The sequence below is a fragment of the Botrytis porri genome (genome assembly GCF_014898465.1).
Source record: "Botrytis porri strain MUCL 3234 chromosome Unknown BPOR_004, whole genome shotgun sequence".
Classification (NCBI taxonomy): Eukaryota; Fungi; Ascomycota; class Leotiomycetes; order Helotiales; family Sclerotiniaceae; genus Botrytis; species Botrytis porri.
The window spans coordinates 575964-598635 of record NW_024066078.1 but is presented as its reverse complement, the minus strand read 5'-3'; the positions used below and the strand labels follow the sequence as shown (position 1 = coordinate 598635).

Genomic DNA, 22672 nt, shown 5'->3' with positions numbered 1-22672 from the left:
GTGGGTTGGAAGACCTAGTCTCAGGATTTTATCTTACTTTGTTATGAGAGAAGACGAGGATGTAGAATCTATCCGTATTTCCGGAGAGTGGTCGACTTTCTTGATAAGTCACTTGCTTGCTCGCTCGTTTGACTTTGAACATCTCTTGAGGATGAGCTTCAAGTTGTCAACGATGTGTCGGGCGAGAGTTATGATGTGGCTGTTGCTGAGAATTTCCTTTGGTATATTGATGGAAGTGAGTTTTGAGGGATATTTTGGATATGCTGGATATACTTCAGATAGAGGAGATGACTTATTGGAGGGGTTCTGCGGGAGGTTGTTTGGTTTAGAGGGAGAGGGAGAGGGGGGGGGGGCTATTTGCGTAGGGGTATAAGATATGAGATGGGGTTTGTCGGTGATGTTGTTGAAATTTGGATGGATGGATGGATGGATGGAAGGAAATGTTTTAGCGCTGGGTGAAAGGGAGGGTGTGAAGGTGTGGTGATTGTATGGTGATGACTTCATGAAGTGTAGATATGTGGCTATTTAAGAGTTATTAGATTTCTTTATAATGGCTATATCTCATTTACTCTGCCTCCACGGCAGTGGCCCTCGGAGAGCCAGCGGAGCGTCACACATTCTTACCTCTCTTGTTATGGGGGCAAGCCCCCAAACCCCATTTTGCTCGCTGCGCTCGAGAGATCAATCAGTTTATCTTCTCATTAAAAATCTATCTGACGTGGCTCAAATTTAATATTTCTAGGGGTTTCAAGATGCTTGTATATTTTGGTACTTGGGTGCTAATTAATAGGTAGTCATTATGTCCGGATCATGTGTGTGCGGGACTGAATGCCAGGGACTTTGGATGTATCTTCGATTATTGATTTAGAGCGGCGCCTTTCGTTCTTTGTATATTTGTTGGTCGTCTTCGTTATGTTTGTGTATGTATTGAGTTATCCTTATGAGTCTATATTTAGAAATCTTAATATACTGAGGAGTACAAGCTTTCTTACCCCACTATACAATAAGCAACAAGTATCAACATCACGACCTACTTCCAAACCTACCTCTACGGACTTTGAGAATACTTGTATAATAACTTGCTTCGAACCTGTAGATATATATCTCAAAGGTATTCAAGAGGTATGTACTGCAGATGGTGATGCTGCGCAAGAGAGTATGTAGGAGGAACTCCTTTTGATTCCTGAAGCTCTCGCACTGGTAGTGATTATTGCCCAGGTATTTTAATATACACTTGTGAGGTATTGTACTAAGTGGGTGTAAGTAATTTTTATCCAGACTCGAGTTCGCTAGCTGAATTTGTAGGAATTGTACATATTGCCATACTACCGGGTTCACTTCGTTGGCCTCATATTCTCTTGTCATGATGAACATGCGGTTCAAAATCATAATTGGCACGTGATTTCCTGGGTTGGGCTTATCGGTTCAATGAATATTGGCTGGCTTCTATGGAGATTAGTAAGAAGGTGAATTTGCGGATGGTTGGAATAGATTACAGAGTGTGGAAAGGATGTTGAGAGTACGCCTTTGAGTTCGGCGATAGTGATGAATACATCTACAACCTCGATTTCTGCTGGTAGAAATATTACCATAAATTCTGCTCCAGTACTGGTACTAGCAGCAGCATTTCTTCGTCTGCGGTAGTCTCTGCAGAATCGGCATCACCAATCGCAACTAGTGTAACCACAAAATCGGGGGCGCTGAAGATTGGACATTCTCTGGGACTAGTGTTCCTAGGAATTTCCTACTGGATGTTTTTCTTGTAGCTCTAGAAGAGTCGAATTTATCTCTGCTATTTGTTTGCTATGATGTTATTTTTCCTAAGCTTTTTGTCCTCCGCTTATTGGTGGGTTTTTCATGTCAGCTACCTGCTCTCAGCACAGAAGGCTCCAACTTGTAGACCACTACGACCATGTACACTTTTGTATGATTAATTGCAGATCATTTATACAGAAAAAGTGTTTCCAAACTGGTCTGCGATATACTGAAATCGACTTGCGCAAGATATTCGTTCATCTACAGGATTAAAGAAGAATTTTCTCACAACTTTTTTCGGCGACCCTTTTATGAATCATACAGCACTTTTATCTTTAGATACATGTATGGCCTCATAATATGGCCTCTAGGAACTAGATTTATCACAGCTCCAGATGGCATCTGCCTTTCTCCCTTCGTTGGGTGGAGTCTTGAGCAACGCTCGCAATGGGTGGGTTTCGTACTTTTGCTAAACCCAACCCAAACGCTTAGTCCAAAAAGGACTATTGGGTCACTTATGGTCCAACCTATCTAAATGGTCTAAGAATAGATCAGAACTACGCATTCGTATTGATGATTAACCATAATTAATCATTTAATAAATTTTAATCTGAAATATAATTCCAAAATCCAAAAATGAAGCTTAAAGTTGAAGCTGAAATTTAGAATCCATAGAACTAGCTAATGTGTATCCAACCTACGAAACTCTCAAGTTAAAAACCGGTCAAGAATAGCCCATTACGGGTTACCATCTTGTGCTACTCGGCCCAGCCCGGCCCATCGTTTACCAAATTCAACTGGGGTGTACAGAAATAATTTGCACCTGTGGGTGATTTACAGATAGTCTGTTTTGTAAGCAATTTGTTAATGATTTCATTTACTCTACAGGTTATCTACAAAACCTATTATTTGCTCTGCAATATTATATCATATCAATCTAGTATAAATACAATATCAGTTTAAGTTTAGATTAATAATAGATTCTGTGTCTAAGCTTGAATTAATGATAAGTTCTAGAAGCACCTACAAAGAATCTTTTTAGGATTTTCGATAACCTACTTTGTAAGTAGAAAATCTGCAGATTGTTTGCAAGGCCAATAATCTGCTCTACAGGCATCCCATTGCGCAGTCAAATCCAACCGTAATATCAGGCCCATCCATTGCGAGCACTGATTTTTGGTCTATGCGGCCAAAGTTTGGCCATATGTGGAATTTCACCGACCAGCTTCATGACGCTGGGCCAATACGTAGTTTTTTTTTTCGATAATAGCAATGGCCGTAATGTCGACGTATTGCCCGTCAAATGGCGGCCAAGTGGGAAATTCAAGCCGTCTAAAGATATCACTATTTATAGATTTGCCAACATCTCAGAAGGTATATAAAGATCTCAAAATACTAAAGAATTATCTAATATATACATCATTAGCAGATTCAGCAAACGATCTCGTAAGAACAACGTTCAGTACAGCCCTATTATTAAATAAGCGCAGAGAAGATATCGATAACAACATGGATATCCGTAAAACCTACAGATGGAGTGAAAGTAGCAAGAAATTCAAGGAAGACAAGCGTGGCAAGTTCGATGCAGATCATAAAGAGATCACTACATATAGTAAGAGTGCCAAGGGGGAACTTGTACTTGACATAAATGGGAGACTTGACAAGCGTGGGAAGGAAGTCACGAAATACAAATATTGCCAAGCGGATCGGGATTATCGTCGAGATGTCAATGGGGATATTGATGAAGAGAAAGTCCACAGACCTCGCCGGGAGGTGAAAAGAGTCTCGACAACATCTAGTCTTACAGCTGCCATTGAGAAAGAGAGAGTAGTGGCCCAGCGCGAAGGAGATAGAAATAGACGGTTGGAAGCTGCAGAAGCTAGACAAAGACAAAGTCATGGTGAATCATCAAGGATATCCACAGGAGGAGGCTCAGATGGACAGCCTCGTACAGCATCCAGAGAGAGACAGAGTGGGCGAGCTCTTACTGCAGAAGAGGTTGCGGAACAAGACGATGATGATGCAGCAGCAGTAGCACTGTATGATGGCAACGGTCCAGTTATCCGACCCCAGCGTGCCAACGCCCGGACTTCAAGGCCCAACCCACCGGGCTACGGAGAACATCTCAATGACCCGAAGGTTAAAGATCGAGATGAAATATATCCGGGGGGACCTCTAAATCGAGATCTCCCGGATTACGCCCCTGAACCTCGCTCGATTCCTGGGCCAACTGGTCAGACTCCCAACTTAAGCCAACGGTTGCCACAAAATACAAAAGCCTTCGCAGATTTCGGTGGTAGACGCATAGCTAATGCTCCTCCCGACTATTCAAGTGACGAGCGTAGGCGCGGAAACATCCTGTCCAGTAGTGAAGAAGGAACTCTTAGCATTCCTAGTGGTTCGGATAGTGGTTTAAACATGTCTGGCTTGGTAGAGGCATTACCAGTATCCGGAGGAAGATCCACGTCTAAGAGTCCGCCTGAGGTGAAGGCTGTCTCAAAGAAGGGAAGTTCTTCGAAAGCAGCAGAGCCGAAATTAGCCGGAAAGTCCTCGACACAAAGGGGAAGTAGCCGAACTGGGGATCGTGGTTCTAAAGCAAGAGGTACTAGCGAGGAGAGAAACTCTAGGGACAAGGGTAAGGGTAAGCAGCGTGCTGATGCAAGAGAAGATCCGACAAAAGGAAGTAGTTCCAGGAGGCATCGCGGATCGTCGTCGGATGATCTTTATGGAAAGAGTTAAAAAGTTGATAGAAGTTTTTTAGGTATGTAGATTTCTAGAATTATGATCAATTGTTTGCTTGCTTGGGTTCTTGGGGTGTGAAGGAAGGGTGGAGGGGGAAAAGGAACAATGAGGATGGAGTTGGAGTTTAGAGGCTTATTTTTTCGGTTTCTTAGCCTGTCAGTTCATTTGTGTTGATTGATATAGTTTCCGCGCTGGACGCGGGGAATTATTTGCTTAGGTCTCTCATTTAGTTGCGTTTGGATACATTATATGCATATAGATGGGGAAGATTCGGCTAGAAATGTCAATTTGAACTCCCGTCTCGGGTGTTTCCCCACCATCTCCACTTTTTTGAAAATTTCTTCTCTCTTCTCCCCCGTGTCTTTCACCATGCAATCTAACTCCTTAGAATCTATGAGTGCATTTAACATATACAAAAATTGCAGATTGTAACGCATCAAAAATCAATCAGCGTTTGTGGTTTAATGGTAAAATCCATCGTTGCCATCAATCTTCTCTTCCACAATAGAAACTTGAACAATTTCGATGGGCCCCGGGTTCGATTCCCGGCGAACGCACTCTTTTGCTTTTTTTGTGAAAACCATCTTGGAATGAAAGGACAGAGAGAGATAATATACTAAACTTTTGTTTCATTCTCAGACACAACAAATAAGAAGTATGAGGAATTCCTCGCGATAATATAGAGATATAGAACAGGGTTTGAGATGAGTACCTATGGTGGTGAATACTTTTGAGATAAACGATACATACTCAAGATCAACCAGTATACTTTTGGAATGATACTTAGAGTTATGCAAACAAAAGCAATTCCAGCGGGAACTTAAACTCGAAATTTGAATTTGCTCACTCATGTTCTTCGAGCCCTTTCTCAAAACCTTGAGGATCTGAATCGAGTGAGAGATTGAGATGAATGATATCGTGCAATTCCAGAATTTTCTTGAGGTCAGTATGATCAATATTATTCAAGTTGATGATTTAAATACACGGAAAGAACGCTACAGGGAAATGAGTATCACTCATCATCACCAAATGCAAGATCTCCTTCGTGAGCACATGTATACGTTGAGAGCCATGACTCAACTTTCGTGAGTGTCTATCGCTACATGGGTTCGTAGCTATTTTGAGAGTTTCTGAAGGGATAGGGTGGTAGCGAGGATGTGAAATGGGTATTAGCTAGGTATGTGGTAGTGAGGTATCGAGAATAATGAGATGGAGATTGAAAATTCGATGATGAATCGGAGATTCTTAGTGGTGAGAAGTGTAGTGTACCTTTGTACCTCTACAGTTTTAAATGAGAGATTGATGAGATTGATGGGATAGGTACTCAGTATGTGATAATTGAGCTGACAGTGATCACGACGACTCGACGAGGATAGCGACAGCGTCAACGATGAATGATAGTAAACTGTAAAGTAAATCACACAATGAAAATGATGTTGAAACTCATAACTTCCCACGCTGAAGATGTACCTTGATTTAGGTTCTCCGAGAGTGGGAAAAGAATTACTAGATAATATTGAGAGTGATTAATAGATTCCACCACTGTTTGTTTTTGGTTTTGTTCGTTTTCTATGTCTATGTAAGATAAAAAGATTATCGGGTGAATAATGATTGATATTTATACTCATGGAGTGACTCGGTTTTTATTCAATACCTCACGATTTGATTGGCGTTGAAGTGTAAAAGGAGTATTGGGATGATTAGAGGCATCAATTCGTTTGAGAAGCTTTTCAAACTTCTCAGAAGTGTAAGATCACCAAGCCTTCGTGTAGTAAGTGCTCATGATATATTTTAGCGTCTATAGGATTGTGATCATGACTGCGGTTTTTCAGTGTGTATGACTGTTGCAAAGTGAAAATGCGCACGTAGGTTATGCAGTGGGAATTTGACACTTTGATTGAATGAGTTTGATTTTAGGTAGAAAGTGCCAAAATTCAGAAGTGTGATACGGTGAAGAGAACCTTAGTTTCGACAGTAATACTAGTTTTTATGTTAAAGAAGGAAGAAAGTTCAATATTTCCTCATGCCCTTCCTTCCATCGGTTACTTTGCTCGACTTTGATGTACCCAAACTATACTTTTGGTACTCATATCATTGACTTCATGTCCATAGTCTTGATCCTCGAGGGGTTTCAATTGCTTTTCTCAAACATAGGTATAGAGATTACAAACTATGAACGAGTGAAGTCTTTTTATAGTCCACGTGTCTATAATTTTCCACTTCAGAATCAGTACCTTTGTATCTATGGCGTGAAATGGTATTGATCTTAGGCCTTCAAAACTTTACTCACTTGCAGTCTTTATAAGTGACGTAGTTTCTTCCATTCCCACACAGTTTTGGTTCATCTTATCCTCAGATGTCGAAATGACAAATTGCTTCTATTCTAAGTGCTCTCAATGGTAATGAGCTATTGGCATGTTTATCATATGCGTAACTTGAACATAAAAAATTAAGGGCAGTGAAGGTATAATTCCGAACAGGGTAGTGACTTACAATATCGCTGTCATTAACCGAGATATATAAGGAGACTCTGTCGTCTAATAATAGCAACCGATCATTTGCAAAATCATCAACGATCGCTTTTCATGATCGGCCATAACAGCAACAATAGTCAAACCCAGCAACAGTAAATTTTCTCCAGAGTCCACCTCATAAAGAAGTACTCCAACACCTCGCGCATAGATAACTCTTCTCAGGTCTAAGCAGCCAAACAAAGCAATATAGAATGCCCTTCTCATCCCCCTTGGATAGAGAAGTTTTGGTGGATCTTTCGATCTGGTCTTTTCGTTTAGTCTTTCATGATTCTTTTATATCTCAATATGCTTATCCGTGAGCTAGATAGTATAACAAATAGAGAGAGACGAGAGCAAAAATTACATTTAAGCAGATTAACGTAAGTCATGGCGTAATGCGTCTAATGGCGTAATGCGTCTAATTGTGGGGGACCACCCCATCAAAAAAGCAACAATTCAACAATGGTCCGTCGAAAAAGTTTAAAAGTGCAGGAAATGGAATCTCGACTTTCTGAAGCAGTATTAGGAGTTCAAAATGGAAAGTATAAGTCTTCATATGAAGCTGCAAAAGAACTGGGGCTTTCTAAAGATACTGTGACGCGACGCGTCAAAGAGGGTTCATCGCGTTCTGAAGCACGTCAATCGCAACAGAAACTTTCTGCTGTACAAGAGAATGTACTTCTTAAGTGGATAAAGCAATTGACAATTAGTGGCTATTCACCAGGCCATTAGTTGTTAAAAGAATTGGTTGAGGAGTTACGTTCAAAACGGACTTATAATTTGGATTGCCTCTCATTTGACTCCCTTGAACTCCCACCACAACACCTTCTTGGTCATAAATGGGTTCCACGATTTATCAAACGACATCCTCATCTTACAGTTGTTATTGGCCGTCGAATTGAATCTGTAAGAATGGATGGTGCAACCAGGGAAACATGTAGTACTTGGTTTGACGCGTATCAAAAAGCGATTCAGGATTATGGAATTGAGAAGAAAGACGAATATAATATGGATGAATCTGGACATTCAATTGGGACAATGGAATCAACTCGAATTATTATCGATTCTACACTTCGTACAAAACATCAAGCACATCCAGGCCGTCAAGAGTGGATTTCAATGGTAGAGTGTATTTGTGCGGATGAATCCATTCTTCCACCACTCGGGATTTTTAAAGGTAAAAATGTCCTTCAAAATTGGATTCCGAAGGAAGTTCTTGGTAGCTGGTTCTTTTCAGCAAATACAAAGGGCTGGACAAGCAATCTTCATGGATTAGAATGGCTAAAACGCGTTTTCGAACCTGCAACTCGTGCAAAAGCAGGTGGCAAATATCGGCTTCTCATCTGCGATGGCCACGATTCTCATATTAGTGGAAGCTTTATAGCTCACTGCCTTCAAAATCGAATTGTACTTCTTATACTTCCTCCTCATACCTCGCATTTGCTTCAGCCACTTGATGTTGCGGTTTTCGGTCCATTGAAAAAACGGCTCACCGCAGCACTTTCTGATTTGAATCAAGCTCAACTTGTACGAATACAAAAGATTGAATGGATGGAGGCATATATTAAAGCTCGAGCCGACGTATGCCATCATCAAAATATCGAATCGGCATGGCGGGGAGCTGGGTTACATCCATTTAATCCACAGAGAGTGTTCCGTACACTGGATCGAGAGTTTACCCCCCGAAGTCGAAATATCTAAAGAACCAACCCAATTTGATATTTTTAACCAAGTCTTCGTCAATAGCTCACCCCCGGATGTAGCAATCTTACAAACAGCAAATAACCTTTTAAATTCAACAATTGAAAATGATACGACTCTTTCAACCCCGGTTCGTCAATACATTCGAAAATTGACGATTGGGAGTGAGCAACTTCGAGCTCAAAGTATTGTTCATCAACACGATGCGAATAATTTACGAGCTATTATGAAGAAACGTACGATACATAAGAAAGGAAAGAGACTAGTTTTGAAGGGTCATTTTCATATTTCTACGCAAGAATTATGTGATGCAGTAGTGGAAGTCGAAAAAGCTACTAAGGTACAGACAATGAAAAAAGGAAAAGGGAAAGGGAAAGTAATTGAATATGAAACTGAAACTGAAGAGGATATTGGAGAAGAAGTTGAAGATGAATCTGAAAGTGATACTGGAGATTGTATTATAGTTGATTGTTGAGTAATTGAGATTTTAATAGAGTGGTTCCCCGCAATTAGACGCATTACGCCATTAGACGCATTACGCCATGACTTACGTTACGCAAACGATTCACTTTACAGATAAAGCAAGACATTTCTCATCTCCAAACGGTAATAAGTCTGCTATAGATACTTCCTTACCTTACTCTTGAAATTATTTAAGCACAGGCGAGTGAGCCTGTATATCAACACTGCCTAGGACTCAAATCATTACTTGAGTCTTTTTTCGCCATAAACTAGGTTACTCCTTATACTATAGCTACCAGATATCGAGTCTAAAAATTTGCAGTCAAGGTACAAATTAACGATAGTAAAATGAACCTGAGTGACAGCAAAATAGATATGAGAATTCAAGATATTTATTAACAACTTGACTTATTACAGAGCTGAAGGTTAGACAGCAAAATAACCCAATTTTAAGGTGATACTAGAAACTCTGCAGATGATATCGCATTTAGAAGAACAATAAATCGATTCTTTTCATCCTGCAGAATATCTCGAAAAAGCCGAACTGTGAATCCACCATGAAGTCTACGAAGTAGTCTTTCTTACTACAGCTCTTTACCTCCCATCATTCAAATCGCGCCAATCTCCATCTTCTCAACACAAGCTATCAACCCCTCAAATCTCACTTCACCATCTAAAACTCGGTACCAGAGTGAATACTATACTTCAAAACTCGAAGACATATTTTCGTCTTCTAACATCCAAGATTGTTTTCTTGATATGGATAGGTATATATTCTCCCTTTTCTACCTGAAAGCCATATACAACAATAGTCTTAGATCTTACTTTGATAGAATACATGATTTTTGGTGTGATGTATATAAACTCACGAATCCAGAACTCTAGTGCAAACACTGAGCTGTGGACTAATGCCAGAATATACAGGTTGAGAAAAAGGCAGAATGGACGTTGGCAATGGAAATACGGGAAAAGAAAGTATTGACAGTAAGAATTTCAATCTTCGTATGAATTGGTGACAATAATATTCATATCTCATTCCTATTTGCATACGCATCAATTTCGTACAATGTTCAACCAAACCAATTCTCTCAACTTCCGTATATTCTGGCGAGGTGAAGTTGCATGCGAAAACTCGTGCATTTCGTGAGATACCTTTCACATCTATCTCAAAATCAAAACAACAGATACTTTAATACCTACCTAGATCTAGGTAGGTATCACTCGATTACTCTTTTCATCTGTGCAGAAACCCGCAAGATTCAAGAAATGTGTATATAAACTATCAATTCCTTCTATAATATCCCTTAGACTACCAACAAAGGACACCTCGCTTATACAGGGATCGTTGATCAATCAGTACATTAGGAATTAAGAATTGTTTAGAAATTGATTATGAATATTTCTTATTTCGAGAAATGAAATATATAGTAATATTTTTAAAATCATTTAATAATTATTCTTCAATGAAAAAAACACAGTGGAAATATGTTTGATATATTTATTATTGTTTTTCTAATAAATTTCAGTTTTCAAATTTAATATAAAGATTTTTATTTATAATATTATTTGTTAAATTATTAATGGTTGTGAGAGTATATAGACTACAAAAGGTGTTTTAAGATGACAGTCTAGGGGATATATAACAACCCTAGTAAAGATACATCAATCTCATTTTCTCAGGATATCTACAACACAATCCCACTCGAATCAGAATTCTACTTCATGAATTTACCTACCTATTTATCACAAATAGAAGAACTATAATACCACCAGGTAATTACCTAAATTCTCAAAAATATAGTAAAAATAAATACACAATTAATAATGACAATAACAACCAACAAATCCAACCACTAAACTACACATACATAATAACAACAAAAATCCAGCCTAAATTCAGTCCAAAAATTTCTAATATATGCATATCAAAAGAGAAAAGAATCATATACCACAAATATTGATTCTTCAAAGCAAGACATCAGAGCATGAGAGCACAAAACACAGCCAGCAATGCAAATCATGAGTAACATTGAGTAGTCTTTCGCGAAGGGAATCATACCCCTGATGCCTCTCTTGAGGTATAAGACTCAAGGGGGATGATTTTATACCATCTACATTTTTCATTCTCAAGATTCTCATGTTTAGAAATTAGAAGTGAATACTAGGTATATATCTTTTGCCCCCCTGAGGCATACTTTATCGTCTTTATCCTGAATAAGTACTCGAATTTTTTACTTCCATGCTTTCCATCCATCCATCCATTCATCAATACTTGCAAACCCAAAGCGCAGGTAGAAACTCCCCCTTCCTCTCAAAACTAATAATATCTACCTCACCCATACAGACATCCCTTTCATGCTGACCTACGCAGGAACAAAGCTCGACTGCTCGACTCCTCGACTCCTCATACAGTAAAGTACCGGTTAGTCTCACTATAAAAACCTCGCGATCTGCGAGAAATTACGGGATCAGATGATGAGATCATGATAATTGGTAAAGCAACAGCGGTCATACATCCCATACACAATGCACATTCGATAAAAAAACATCCAAACTTCAAAATGTCGAGAATAGAATCTTTCGAATAGCGTAAAAATTCCCAAAGATGCAACAGCAAAAAACCAAAGTATACATACCTATATACTACGCGCAACAAAACCCATCACCAGAATCCAATCATTCATTAAATTTCAAAAACAGCCAGCTATACTATCCACCCCTCAATCATCCTTACCTCTTCACCCCCGAAGTCCCCTACCCCCAGAAAAAACTTTAACCCAATAAATTATTTCAAATTATATATATACATACACACACATACACATATATAAATACACATATACATACACATACACATACATATACACATACACATATACATACATACATACACACACACACACACACACACACAATCTCAATTCCAAACCTTATCACCACACCAACACCAACACTTCAATCTCACTACAAAAAACCACTCAAATACACTTCCACTCTTAATCCTTATGAATAATCTCTCATACTATTTATACAATATAACATAATACATTACATTATATTAGCTCGACTAAAAATAACAAGTATTTATTCATTTACTAATTATTAAAAGATAATAACGTGATTTATCAGTGTGCGGGTCATATCAGTGTGCGGGTCATTTTCACCTCAATTCACTCTTTCAAACTCATATTATTCAACAACCATTGAATCAATTGATTAAAACTATGAAAATTATAATAATCTAGGATCTATTATATTATCTTGACAAGTTCTTGCATTATGTCCGGTCTTTCCGCATTTACTACAGCATCGACTAGAAGATGCTTCTTCATTAGAATTCCTCCCTTTTTGACGCTCGTCGCGTTGAATCTGAATATCAACCTCTTGTTGAGATAATATATCAAGAGCTTCTTGCCCAGTAAGTACTCCTCCTTGACGTAATTGGGTTTTTTTCGCGCGCCGACGCTTGCTTAATGCCTCATTTGCCTTTCGAAGTGTACGAATCTCTGCATTCAAAAGTGTATTCTCATGAGCTAATCTCTCTGTACCTTTAGCTAGAGCTAGTACAGTCTCAAATATAGGTGTAGGGGAGCTTGATTGATGTCGGGTTATTCGAGATTTCACTAAAATTGATTGAGAAAGAGCTTCAGTTGGGTTGTGAGGGGTTTGAGAGATCCATTGATCTAGATCGAAAGAGGGAGGGGTAGGTGTACGAATTCGAATATCTAACTTCGAAAGTACGGCTTCAGGGTTAAATGGTATTAAACCTGTTCCTCGAAATCCTGATTTCATATTCTGAGAGATGATTGATTCTTTATATGCAGCTTTAAAAGCCATAAAGAATTCAACCTTCGAAATATGATTGATATGTGCCTTGATAAATCCATCAATTTGACCACCATATGAACGTTTCAGATTGCTAAAACAGCCCACATCAAGTGGTTGAGTTAAATGACTCGAATGCGGTGGTAGACTTAAGCATATAATATCGTTCTCTTTGCAATATGCTTGAAAAGCTCTTGATTCATGGCTTTCATGCCCGTCTAGTACCAACATTCGATACCTGCCCTTTCTTCGGTTCTTAGTGTGCTTGTCGAAGTGTTTCAACCATTCTAAACCTGTCTCATTGTTTGTCTATCCATTAGATATAGGTTTAATAGCCTAATCCGCAGGAAAATCGGTTTCGGTATACCAATTGGAAAGATGAACCTGTCCTTGAACCACTAGAAATGGGGGTATAGTTTCACCCTCCCCATTGCCACATATGATTGCTGTAGCCCATTCTCTATTGCCTGGTTGTATTGCCTTGCTTCTGCCATTCCGTTCAGCACTAGTTACTACCATTCCGGGGCATATTATACCCATCATAAAGCCCGTCTCATCGAAATTGTAGAAATCGCCATCCAAAATGCTGTATTTCGCTCGCATATTCGCAACCAATCGAAACCACTCTTTAATAAGCTTAGGATCTTCGCAGAGAGCTCTTTGAAAGTCATAAACACGACTAAAACGCGTCTTTAATTCGATTCGACGCTTTACGAATCGATGCGCCCAGAGCTTCCCAACGCGCTTTGCACCCCTCGATTCAAGAATATGATTCGCTATATCTTCTACATTTCTTAATTTAGGTGGAAATCCTCTCAAATCCATATCAATTATATATTCAGAAATGATATTCTCTTCTAGTTCTGAAAGATTATAAGATTTAGGTCGATATTCGGAACGGGAAGTAATACCATTAATTCTACGCTGTAGTGTTGTATTCGAGATATTATATATCTTTGCAACCTTTCGAATACTTGTTTTTTTGTCTTTTTGAATAGCTTCGATAGCGAGGAGTATACGGGCTTCTTGATTATTCGAATCCATTGTGGATTGTTGATAAAAACGCGTATTGAAAGAGAATAGAGTGAATTGAGGTGAAAATGACCCGCACACTGATAAATCACGTTAAATTATAATGAGAATTATATAATAAACTTAAATTACTAATTGAAAGGAATATTTATATATTTCTTATTATTTCTTATTATTTCTTATTATTTCTTATTATTTCTTATTATTTCTTATTATTTCTTATTATTTCTTATTATTTCTTATTATCTTTTATTATTTCTTATTATCTTTTATTATCTTTTATTATCTTTTATTATCTTTTATTATCTTTTATTATCTTTTATTATCTTTTATTATCTTTTATTATCTTTATTATCTTTTACTATCTTTTACTATCTTTTACTATCTTTTACTATCTTTTACTATCTTTTACTATCTTTTACTATCTTTTACTATCTTTTACTATCCCTTATTATCTCTCATCATCCTCCTTCAAATTCTCTAATTCCTTCCTTACTATCCCTTACCATCTCTCCTCACCATCCCCACCACCAACCCTAAGAAAAAACCTCCACTCCACGCCACACATCTACAATCATCTATAAACATCTCCAAATCTCACTCTTACTCTCACTCTCACTCTCACTCTCACTCTCACTCTCACTCTCACTCTCACTCTCACTCTCACTCTCACTCTCACTCTCACTCTCACTCTCACTCTCACTCTCACTCTCACTCTCACTCTCACTCTCACTCCCTTTCCCTCCCCTTTCCCTTTCTCTCCCCTTTCCCTTTCTCTCCCCCCCCTCCCCTCCTCCCCCTCACCCATCCAACCACGTTCCCAAACTCCCAGAGCCATAGATCATATCACGCACGAAACTGAACTCGACTACACTCACTACCCACTCACTGGCTTTGGAATTTCTCAAGAAACTATCTACCTACCCACCCCCCTCCGATCACACTAACACTTCTCAAAATCTCCCCAGCCTCATTCATCACGAGTCACGAGTTATGTAAGCAAAATTGATGACCAGAGTAGCAATAAGTAACAAAAATGCCTCTCTCGCACCATCAGGAAACTCGACAGTCGCGGCAACCAACCGCCGACAGCAATAACGACAGCAATAAGAACAAGCACACCCAACCGCCCCCTATACATCCAAACCACCATGACCAAACAAAAAAGTCACCAGCGATACTGCAAGAATCATACTCACCTCATTCAATGAGTAGAGATCAAGCACCTTTGCATCTGCTGAAATATTTCATAATATTTTCATTTCATTTCATCTACTTTAAACCTCATTGCTCATCCCACATCCCGGAAGATATATCCCCATACCATTCTATGTATAGTGGATTCTCCTCTAAACTCTGTTGAAGATCTGACCTGCATTCAATTCTTCCATCATAATCCACGTTAACCCATTTATAATCCCTCGCAATGCCCTAACCCACTTAAAAGCAAAAGCAAAAATTGAAATTGCGTCATCGTTTGGTATATAGCAAGTATGCTCGCATCGCAATATCTTCATCAAAAAAGCAAACTCCCGCTCCAAAGTAAATCTATATGTACCAAAATCGTAAATGCTCAAGATTATTGACCATGAGCACCAGCTTGATCATAAACTACACTTCCCATACCACCAGCTCCTGAGCCACCCATACCAACCCCTGCCAAATCTCTTCCTTGACTATCAACTGGAGGGTATCTAGCTCTCAGTTCTAAATCATCAAGTGGAATATGTGATCTAATATATTTCTCACGGCCATCATCATTTGGATTATGGTCCCAGCTAGTAAATTTACCAACTTTAAGAGCACTCCAAACAAGTCGTCTTTGACGTTGAGAAAGAAGAACATCATTGGTGATTTTTTCAAAATCCCACTTGGCTGCAGCTTCAGCTTGGAAATCTTTCAAGAATTTGGTGGTTTCTTCGGTCATGAGTGGATGTTTACTTGGAAGTGATGCAAGGTTTACAACTTCCTTAGGATCATCAGCAAGATTGTAAAGTTGATCCGGATCTGCTGGACATGTGATGTATTTCCATGGTCCACGTCTAATCATCATCATTGGTGAAATAGTACCTTCACCACAATACTCCGCAAAAACAGTATCAGATCCACCTGGACGTGATTGAAGATGTGGGAGAAGAGATGAACCATCCATAGGAAGACCAGGCCATAATTCGACATTAGCAAGATCTGCCAATGTTGGAAGAATATCCAATGTAGAAACATTCTCGGATACGTGATGCGCATTGAAATATTTTGGATAATGAACGAGAAGAGGTACTCGAACAGATGACTCAAAATAAGACATCTTATACCAAAGACCACGTTCTCCCAGCATATCACCATGATCACCACTGAAAACAATAATAGTATTGTCATCAAGTCGACAATCCTTCAAGACTTGAAGTAATTTTCCAATGCAATCATCAACATAACTGACTGCTCCATAGTATGCACGTCTAGCTCTCTTGATTTGATCATCTGTGAATTCCTTACCCCAAAGGTCACAAACTTTCAATAGGCGCTTGCTGTGTGCATCTAATTCTTCTTGTGGAATCTTGGTCTCTGGTAGATCAATATCCACACCTTCGTAGAGATCCCAGAACTTCTTTTGAATATTATAAGGATCGTGAGGATGAGTGAGGGAGACCTGAAGTGAGACATTAGTTAAAATGAAATTGAAAATAGGTGATACAAAACTTACTGTCATACAGAAAGGTCTAGTATTTGGTCCTTTGCGGACATGATCATAAAGGAATTGAGTTGATTTATACATAACCTCCTCATCATAATCCAATTGATTGCTTCGCACACAAATACCAGCTTGTAAAATAGAACTAGCATTGTGATACCATTCCAATCTTTTGTCTGGATCTTCCCAATTAACTGCCCAACCATAATCTCCAGGGTAGATATCACTTGTCAAACGACTCTCGTAACCATGTAATTGTTCTCCAATAAAATGCATCTTTCCTGCCAATGTAGTTTCATATCCTGCTGCTCGTAGATAATGTGCGTATGTTGGAGTAGAGGGATCGATCGAGCTGGCATTATCGTATGAACCAATTCTGCAAGGTAATTGACCAGTCACCATGGACATTCGAGAAGGTGCGCAAAGTGGCGAAGGGCAATATGCGGAATCGAAGACGACGGCATCTTTTGCAAGACCGTCAAGATGTGGTGTTTGAATTTGAGATTTTGGATTGTGCATTTTGAGCAAGGGTGCTGCCAACTGATCCGCCATGATATATAAAATATTTGGCTTCGAACCTGAAGGCATATTGTTGGCCTGGTTGAAAGGAAAGGCCGACTTTTTGTCAACCCTAGGGGAAGAAGGAACTGAGTTCAAATCTGGAGCCATTGTGATGTTGCTACTTGATCTTCTATATTATGAAGAAAAGATTTGGTATATTCTGTTGCGAGTTGAGTTTCAAAAGAATTCAACAAAATCTGGGGGACTTTGTATTGATAAAATCGAGGGGTAAATAAAAGTAAGGTGCAATACTCTGGGGGAATGATGTGATTAAGAGATCATTGAGTAGGTAGGTAATGAGAGGTAGCGTGAGCTAGGGGAAGTGGTGAATGTATATATATGTATATTCCGAGTGAATGAAGAGCTCGGAAGAAAGAAGAAGAAGAGGGAGAAGAAGGAGAAGAAGGAGAAGGAGGGAGAAGGGTGAATGAAAGAAAAGAAATAGATATATGGAAATGACTGTTGGAAATACCTACCTAGTACCTAGCGGTGAGTAATTCCGTTGACTGTGAAAGTTTACGAGTGTTGGAAACAGTTATTAGATTAGGAGGGGAAGGGAAGGGAAGAATAGGAAAGGAGTGATGGGATGGTTTCCGTATCATTACCTCTCTCTCTCTATTGGGTAAGTGGTCATGTGGATTGTAGTGGTGGAGTCTTTCTTGAGAGTTTGGTGTATATCGTATATTGGTGTATTTTGGTATATTTTGAGAAATTCGGAAACTTTGAAGACTTGGGACTTGGGACTCTCGAGGGGAAAATGTTGCGATCTGGATCTATCTTGCGTGATAACATGGACGCTAAACCTATTTGGATCGGTCAAACTAAATCCATGGATCGGACCCTGCGTGTTCCCTTTAGTTTGGCACCAGAATGGCAGAATCCCTTTTTCCCTTCCCCTGGTCATAAATACCCAAGCCAAAGCAAACCAAAGCTTCTCATCTATGACTTGATGGACAGTCTGACCAAAACCAATTTGGATTGCTTTCATGCTCATGCGTGTGCGATTAACGTTGTATCAAGCAGTTGGAAGCACAGCATCGAGTACGTAATAGAAGTACCCAGGTATTGATTGATATTCCTTCCACTAGTACTAACACTTCTCTACGTTGTCTTGCTCACACAGTCTATCTATTCTGGGCTCAATCAAATCGAACAAAGAAGGGATCCAAACGTTGAGCACATGTTGAAGATCTTGTTGTTCATCACTCAAGTCAGATATTGTCTCCTTCGTCTTGAATTTGGTTGGTTTTCCATGTGACAGTGGACTTATCCATAATTTATGGGTGGGTTCTAGCCCGTCTTACTGTCTTTAGAAGTTCTCAACAACCTCGAGATAGCCACGACACACGATACCTTCATCTTCCCTCGTGTTCGCTCAAAAGTGGAGGGAATCCTTCGTGAAATTCGGTCTACAGGACGATACTTCTGCTTTTCCCGTGTGCGATTGATTCCATCCATCATGATTCATGATTCGTATGAAACATCTGGTCAATCTGATACGTGTTGTCTGTCCATCACTACTCCACCTTCCATGTTGTTACCCCAACCTTGGTGCCTCTCCACTCCACCATGGTACTAGGTTACTCTTATGAGTCTTATCGTTTATTAATCTGTTCCACGTCTCTTCTATCCGCTTCCCGTAAGTGGAACTAAATAATGCCTTCTTTTGCCGGTCACCGGCTTTCCTTCCACCGGATAGCGGTAAATACACACTTGACGTGTCTGGGTAATGGTAATCAAATCAGACACCTGATGTATATATAAGCCGCGTGTCAAAAGTCAGATAAAGCAAATCTATGGATGCTTTGTAAAAAGGAAAGGAACAAGCACGGTTATCAGGTGGCGGTGTGGTAGGCTATTCCTCCAGTCTTGTGTCTAGATGCATTCGATAAAAGCAGCGTACAGTACTTTTTCATGACTAGCTGTACTCGAGCTATGTCAGCCCTGTCTCTTCTTGTCTTTGACATTATACTTCGTATTTCTTTTTTCGATCCCGGTCAAGGATTTCTTCAGCCTTGCATGTACTGTGTTAATCCAAGTGGATTCAATTGACCATTAACATGATCAATATTCACAAATTCTAGCCTCGCGGATGCAAAGACAAAATCAAGATTCACCCCCATGGCTTTGACAGTTGCTCAAATCATATCGATGGTACCTTCATCGTTCCTGAATTTATGTTTCCACTTGGCGTCGTCTACCTCCAATGAAGTTAGTTCAAATTATCACGCAATTTCTCCCAGAATTTATTGGACCAGAGAAATATATTTCAAGCTTCTTTAGTGGAAGGATACTTAGTTGAGGCGGGGTAGTGATCAAAAAGCACGCGAGCAGTCGATGGTTCAATTCGACCATTCGAACCACTCAACTTTGGAATATTCTATATAATCCGAGCACGTTCCGTCAGCGCAATCGCTTTCAGAGTTCTCATACTTACCTTGAGAATTATGCGCGTAGAACGTTACATTCGAATGCGAAAAAGAATCACTCATTTTTCTCAGCTCGCCATCAGCACCATCAACTGGACAAAAATTCCCTAAACGGTCAACGAATGCCACCACGCATATCATCTAATTCATACCATCTTTGGATGGATGTGAATTCGTGGCTGTCAATCGTGGAAGATTGGTTGGGAAAAGTTTCCCTCCCATGAAATTCTTATCGGGAATGCGATATCATCACAAGATATTAGAGATGGGGACAACCAATCGGGAGCAATGTGGTAGTCCACAAAATACTTCAAATACACGATGGGTGCCAGATCGAACCATTCATGTGATTACACGACTTTTTATCCATCGCTTTGATGTCAAAGATGGTAATAATTTCCATACAGGAATTCTTGGAAAATTCAATGTAAATGTTAACCTTACCTGATCCGGAATCACCGATGGCTTTGTCAATGCATATCATCGCACAGACTTCAATTCATACCCAAGGAAGAGGAGGTTGGGGATATGCACTTCCGTTGAGGATGCATTGGTTTTGAAAAGACGTGGAAATGAAAGATGATGTCTTGTGACTTAGATGGCTAGTGGCGAGCGCAAGAATCAATAAAGCGGGGAAGAAGATCATGCTGGATAACCTTTTCAGAATTGGATGGGATAACAACACTAAAGCATTGGATTGAACAACGCTTCTAAATCCCAAGTTATCATACCTGGAATGAATATTCTAGGGGTCAAGTTTTCACCGCTGTGTCATAGACGGGGCGGATGATCCAGCCGAGTAATGTCAACATACAGATTACAGCTGCCAAGTCGAGATCTTCAATGGTTGAGAGCAAGTCAGACAATATGATCACATGCCACTGCATTTCTAGATCGCCTTGGGCATCATCCAACCGAAATGAATGATTCAGTTCAGGGCGAGTGTCACAACCATACCTCCAAAGCAATTCTTTGTTTCACGAAATGTCTTCTCTCAGAATATGAGTTTGTGTGATAAGGTCTGCACGAAACTGTGAATTGAATGATGCATGGCTTTGGAGTTTATCATTCATCCCTAGTTCAACGATGGTGCCTTAGTATTCCATACACGGATGTAGATCTCACTCTTGGCTACTATGCTTGACTGACTTCTTTATTACCTCTATCATAATCAACCGAACTTGTGGTGTTGTTTCTCGCATGTTTAAACTCGTGTTACACATTCTACGCCGAGCATTGAACTTGGTTACTCGTTTGACGATTCATCACTGGCCGATCTGTTTTTCAAGAATTGGCGGTATCTCTTAGCATCGAATGCTTATTTTCGTGCTCAGCGATCTCTTCGTTCAATTCTTAGAAGTTGCGTTTTACTACAATACATGATTGGCTGAGTACATTGAATATGCCACTACAGTACGAGTTCAATAGTTAAGTTCAGTTGTACTATTCTTCCATTCTTTCGGCGTTACTGAAATCCTATCGTGGTAGAGAGCTTGTGCTCATCGGATCCCAGAGTAAGTGCTTATGGATTCTCAAGACTGTTGCTCAGTACATACTCGGTGACCCCAATTGAGTTCACCTCAGCTCGCATCGTACGATAATGGCGAGGAATATTTTTCAAAATTTAGAGTGATAGTGCCGTCTTTGAGAAGAATCCTTTGATCATCGCTGCTGGTACTCGAAGTACTCGCAGATGCACTCTATTGGACAATTTTTATAGTGTATGCATGTCATCCATCCATTCATCGTACAAGCTCTATCAGCTACCCGTGACATCCTGTTAGCAATGATTCTCCAAAAAAAAATCACACAGATTTTGGCGCGTAGTGTATCATTCTTGGGACGTTGGAAGTCAAAATGCTTTGCCTGCTATGCTTGAGGTGACATTCAGATGGAAAGAATGCAAGTCAATCGCTGTTGACTTCCACTATATTCTGAAATTATCTTTGAATCAAATGGTAGCCCTGTAGTTATGAGGTTGCCCCAAGAGAACTATGTTTACTTGGTCTTTCTTGCATCTCAAATTATGTAGGTGGTCGGAATTAATTCCTGTGCAAAATCCATGTCGTTCATCATTCAATTCCTCCTCACTTCTCTACATCTTTTCTTCAACACTACCTTGAATCATATCTCATATATTCCTTTCAGGTTGTTTTTAGCGATTTTGTCTCTCATGAGAGCAACGAATTTCTCGAGTGAACTTAAAAACACTCGAGTATACGATACAAGTTGATGTTCAACATCGTTATCTACATACTCATGCGTACAGATAACCACAGAACGCTTAACCCAAAATCCCCACAGCCAACATTATCTTCGTACGAAACCCCAAGCTTTACACTCAAGACTAGAAGCGCGGACAAAAAATCCATGAGGATCAAAAGTCTCTAATTACAACCTGCCAATGACCAACAAACAAATTATGGGGCCGCCAAACAAAATATGAGTGGTTTAAATCAATCAAGTAAGCGATATTTTAAAGATATCAGGGGAATATACAAAAGGTCGCGTACTAAATACAGTCCTCTGCGCCACATTTGGGTCGTGGATTTGGTCCTTTGGACAGAGAAGTTGGTGTGATTGCAGATGAAAAGATAAGTTGAGTGACAATTGACAGAATTAATAGCTGGGCCAAGAGGGATAAAAACATAGGTTCAGTTGGAAATTAACCTTCAAGTAGACCCTTGATTGTGAAGAAATGTTTAAAGACATTATTTTGGGAGAGATGATTTTCATAAAGTAGGTTGTTGTCCGCGTAAGATTTACATGCTTTCCTCTTGTTTTTTGTCAAGTCAACAGATCTATTTACCTTTCACATTCATTACAAGACCACTTATCGTTCGTTCGTTCACTCATTCATTCATTCATTCATTCATTCATTCTTGTTTCTTTCTTTCTATCCTAATCTTACATTATATATCACGGGGTCGATGAGAATTAGACAAACCATATCAATACTCACC

The 22672-nt window shown here is 39.5% G+C and overlaps 3 protein-coding genes across 3 annotated transcripts; 2 read left to right on the top strand and 1 right to left on the bottom strand.

Annotated features, from left to right (window-relative positions):
• Window positions 1–912: 912 nt before the first annotated feature.
• Window positions 913–1766, top strand: EAF01_003158 (uncharacterized protein; the record flags this gene model as incomplete). Its single annotated transcript, XM_038911412.1, is given in 5 exon segments — window positions 913–1122; window positions 1165–1218; window positions 1306–1458; window positions 1492–1633; window positions 1645–1766. The coding sequence occupies 5 exon segments, from the start codon at window positions 913–915 to the stop codon at window positions 1764–1766; spliced, it is 681 nt and encodes a 226-aa protein (XP_038772647.1).
• A 1218-nt stretch (window positions 1767–2984) lies between these two features.
• On the top strand, window positions 2985–4494 carry EAF01_003157 (uncharacterized protein; the record flags this gene model as incomplete). Its single annotated transcript, XM_038911411.1, has 2 exons — window positions 2985–3129; window positions 3185–4494. The coding sequence occupies 2 exons, from the start codon at window positions 2985–2987 to the stop codon at window positions 4492–4494; spliced, it is 1455 nt and encodes a 484-aa protein (XP_038772646.1).
• An 11115-nt stretch (window positions 4495–15609) lies between these two features.
• EAF01_003156 (uncharacterized protein) lies at window positions 15610–17388 on the bottom strand (the record flags this gene model as incomplete). The annotated part of the gene is made up of 2 exons (XM_038911410.1): window positions 15610–16677; window positions 16732–17388. 2 exons carry the CDS (start codon window positions 17386–17388, stop codon window positions 15610–15612), a joined length of 1725 nt encoding a protein of 574 aa, XP_038772645.1.
• Between the last annotated feature and the right edge of the window lie 5284 nt (window positions 17389–22672).